The following is a 4,158-nucleotide window of genomic DNA, read 5'->3' as shown; positions in this document are numbered from 1 at the left end:
TACCCTATTTTTTTATTCTTAAACACTTTGAATCTTTTCCAAAATATATCATAATTCTCTCAATAGCTTTTGGGGAAAAGAGCTAGGGTTTCAGCTAAAGGATTACTTTGGGGCTTGTCTTGGTGAATTCTTTCCATCAATCTTCTTGATTTAAGGCATGATTCTCTTCCCTACTTGTAATATCATTTAAAGGCATTGTTTTAAGGTTGATTTCATGGTTTTTACTCTTGCATGGTTTTAGTTTTCAATCATTGATTTGGGTGTTTTGATCTTAAAGGCTCGGTTATGATTTCTTATGGTTTTAATTATGCTTTCTATGCATTTATGGTGGTTTTGGATAATTTAATTGCGTGGTAATGTTTAATGGTACTGGAATTTGGTTTTAGTTATACTATGCCCCCAAGGTGTTTGATTAAATTCTTATAAGGATATATTTATTGCATTGACTCTTTTAAAAGGGAACTTTTTCTTGCTTTTAGCTTATGCATGAAACTACAAATAGTTTAAATGGTTTACAAAGGTTAAAGGCTAATTGGTTATGCTTTTAGAGAACATAGTAGTCTCCCAAGAGGTTAATATGGTAAGTAGAAAGTACATCGAGAGTCCTCTTAATCTAAAATGGTTTGGCTAGGGATAATGCTTGCAAGTATGGTGGTATGACGATACCACTGGTTTATCAAATATACTTGGTTAATAAATGGATAATTGGATTGTTTGGGCATGGTTTTAATTGGGCATTAATAACGGGGAGTGTAAGCTAAGTTGTGGAAGGTGGCGATCCCAGGGAGGATAAAAAATAGAAACTCATATTTACTGATATGAGGGGTCTTTGATGGCAATGTGCGAGTGCCACTTTTATATTAGAGAGATGTACTAGTCATCCTAGGGTTATTGCCTGGTCATGCGGATGAATGCACCGGGACCCTTTCAGCAGGGGAGCTGACCCCATATGTCCTTTCGATGGTAGGACGGCTAAGCTACACGACCTAGGTTAAGGTTTAAAATGTCATCCTAAACTCGGTCCCTTATTCCAGAACTTATATATATGTATGGTTTTTTGCATTAGATGGTTTTCACTTGGTTTGATAACTGGCATTACCTTATCCTTATCCTGAGATTCATGGTAGTGTTCATCCACTAACCTGCCTACTAGCGGCCATATACCCGTTCTATGCAATAATCGTTCGACTCCTCCTTCATAGTACTTAATTTGAGGATAACTTATTAGACTCAAGTGGTGAGCTTCCATCCTTTAGAAAGGCATCAATTCATGTTGGACATTCTTAGACATTTTATTTTCTTTTTGGATATTGGTTTTGGTCATGGTAGGGGGAATGTATCAATCGGATATTTGTATTCTTTTTGTTAGAGGATTTGTGGTACTTCTGGGGGTTGGAATGGGCAGGATCGGTATTGGTATATCCTTGGCATTAGAATAAGCTGGGAGCTTAGTATCATCAGACATAATTTCTCACTATTCCATTGCATTATATTTTGGGTTTGACTTTTATATTAGGTTTTGATATTCTCTTTGTTTTGGTATGGTATGGATAGTTGGTTTCATATGGACAGACTTGGTTGGGTCGGTCATGTTTGTGACCCTATCCTAAAGTCTTTCTAAGAGAATTGAGCAATCTTTTTATATGATCAAATTCAATTCATCTAAGGTTGTATAAGATTGTTGGGTTGGGTTAAGGGAATGGTCCATGGTCCTAGGTAGACTTGGGATTCCTATTACGATAAGGCCCTGGTCCAGACTATTTCAAGTTTGTATTAGAGCATAGGTTTATGGTCAATTGGGAGTCCATAAAACCATGTCGAGTAGAGTCTCTTTTAGGGGTGTGTAGCGCACCACACTCATAAGGGAGAGGCTACAAGATATATAGGAATGTTTCAGTTTCTTGGTATTTTTTCTTCAAGCTTGACTTGTCAGTCCTTGAATCTCCTCTAATCCTTGTTTATTCATCTTTCAGATCATGCCTCCTAGATCTAGAACATAAGGAAATTCTTTTTTTCCATCTGGGGATAATATTGAAGGAGTACCTCCTACATCTGGAGTATATCTTTGATCTTATGGTCCTATTCTAGATTGTACTAGAGTTTCTCCTATTCCTCTTACTGTTCCTCAGGTCCCTCAGGGTAATATGATGAATGCTGTGTTTTTTCAGTCTATGCATAGCCCAACGGGTTACTGCTCAGACCGAGCAGGGTACTAGCATTGTATCTGCTGAGGCTTCTAGGCTTGTATAGATTATGAAGATGGGTCCTCCGACTTTTACTGGAGTAAAGATGGAGGAAGACCCACAGGGCTTTCTTGATGAGATCGGGAAGATATTTTGGGTAATGAGGGCTACTAATATGGAAGGAGTAAACTTTCCAGCTTATCAGCTTAAAGAGGTTTCTTACCAATGGTGTGAGGAATGGGACAGAGATAAGGGTGATATAGAAGAGGATGGTTTGTGGGAGGCCTTGTTTGATTCCTTCATGAATCGGTTCTTTCCTAAAGTGTTGAGGGAATCTAAGATGGAAGAGTTTATAAACCTCAGCCAAGGGATAATGTTTGTAAAGGAGTATGTTTGGAAGTTCCATCAGTTTTTAAGGTATGCTTCTGGTTTGGTGGTTGCTATGAGGTCGAGAATGAGGAAGTTCACTTCTGGGCTGAATAGAGATTTGATTCTTGAGAGCAAGACTTCTTTGCTCATGAAGGATATGGACATGTTGAGGCTGACTATTTATATGTAGTAGGTAGAGAATTATAAGAGAAGTTAGGCAGGAAATAGAGATAAGTAGGGTAAGTGGGGTAGGTTTTCTAATTAGGGAGGTGCCGACTCTCAAGGTGGTAGAGATGGTAGGAAATGGCAGAAAAAGAAGTGGGGAAGTTCTGGTTCCTTCTCTACTTCCAGTGCTCCTTACCCCCAGTAGTCGGGCGATAGGCATCATCACGGTGGTGATAATTCTCAGGTGCAGGGAGCCCATTCTCAGGAAAGCGGAGGTCATTCTGTCACTTTATATCTTTTTTATCAGTTTTACGGTCATCCTCATTGGGGATTCTATAAGGAAGGTAAGGATAATTGCTTTAAGTGTGGCCAAGTAGGTCATTGGGTCAGGGATTATCCATCTAACAAGGTTGCTACGGGGGCGAATAAGATTCTGGTGGCTTCATCTTCTGTTCCTACACCCAGTGGTGTGGCATCTACTTTTGTTACTTCTTCTAGTTACAATGCTAGTCGGAATAGGTTGTATTCTTTGGAATTCCATTAGGGATCTTAGACATCGCCTGATGTTGTTACTGGTATTTTACAATATTTCTCCCGTGACGTGTATTGTTTGCTTGATCTAGCTTCTACCCTTTCCTATGTGAACCCTTATGTAGCTATGTCTTTTGGTTTTGATCCAATAATTATTTTAGATCTATTTTCTGTTTCTACCCTGGTAGGAGATACAATCATTGCTGAATGGTTCTATATGGGGTGTGTGGTATCTGTGAGTAGTAGGCAGACATTAGAAGATCTATTTGAGTTGGGTATGGAAGATTTCAATGTAATATTGGGCATAGATTGGCTACATTCTTGTTATACAAATTTGGATTGTTAAACCCATAGGGTCATTTTTAGGTTCCCTAGTGAGTCAAAAATAGAATGAGAAAGTTATTCCTTAGCACCTAGGGGGAATATATTTCTTATCTTGAATCCCGAAGGTTAATCTTTAAAGGTTGTCTTTATCCCTTGGTCCAGGTTAAAGATTCTAATTCAGAAGGTCCTCCTTTGTCTTTGGTCATTATGGTTAATGACTTTCCAAAGGTCTTTCCAGATGATCCTCCAGGTGTTCCTCTGGATTGGGAAATAGAGTTTGGTATTGATTTGCTTCCACACACTCGCCCAATTTCTATTTCTCCATATAGATTAGCTCTGGCTGAGTTAAGGGAACTCAAGGAGTAAATTAAGGATCTACTAGACAAAAGGTTTATTCATCCAAGTATTTCCCCATGGGGTGCACTGATGTTGTATGTGTATAAGAAGGATGGTTCTCTTTGTATGTGCATCGACTACAGGTAGTTGAATATGGTAACAGTCAAGAACAAATTTCCTCTCCCTCGGATAAATGATCTGCTTAACCAGTTGTAAGGTGCAAGGTTCTTCTCTAAGATAGATTTTCTTT

The 4,158-nt window shown here is 38.7% G+C and overlaps 1 protein-coding gene across 1 annotated transcript; it reads left to right on the top strand.

The window, feature by feature from the left end:
- Positions 1-2,259: 2,259 nt before the first annotated feature.
- On the top strand, positions 2,260-3,261 carry LOC107868938. Its single transcript, XM_047402287.1, has 2 exons — positions 2,260-2,616; positions 3,025-3,261. Exons 1-2 carry the CDS (start codon positions 2,260-2,262, stop codon positions 3,259-3,261), a joined length of 594 nt encoding a protein of 197 aa, XP_047258243.1.
- The last annotated feature ends 897 nt before the right edge of the window (positions 3,262-4,158 follow it).

The sequence above is a fragment of the Capsicum annuum genome, unplaced genomic scaffold (genome assembly GCF_002878395.1).
Source record: "Capsicum annuum cultivar UCD-10X-F1 unplaced genomic scaffold, UCD10Xv1.1 ctg1744, whole genome shotgun sequence".
In the NCBI taxonomy this organism is placed as follows: Eukaryota; Viridiplantae; Streptophyta; class Magnoliopsida; order Solanales; family Solanaceae; genus Capsicum; species Capsicum annuum.
This window is presented reverse-complemented; position numbering and strand designations above follow the sequence as displayed.

Excerpts from the sequence above, each read along its gene's own strand:
- LOC107868938 (XM_047402287.1), top strand. The coding sequence starts at position 2,260 with ATGGGTCCTCCGACTTTTACTGGAGTAAAGATGGAGGAAGACCCACAG. Across the intron at positions 2,617-3,024 it reads TAAGGTATGCTTCTGGTTTG|TTTTACGGTCATCCTCATTG; the intron begins GTGGTTGCTATG and ends CTTTTTTATCAG.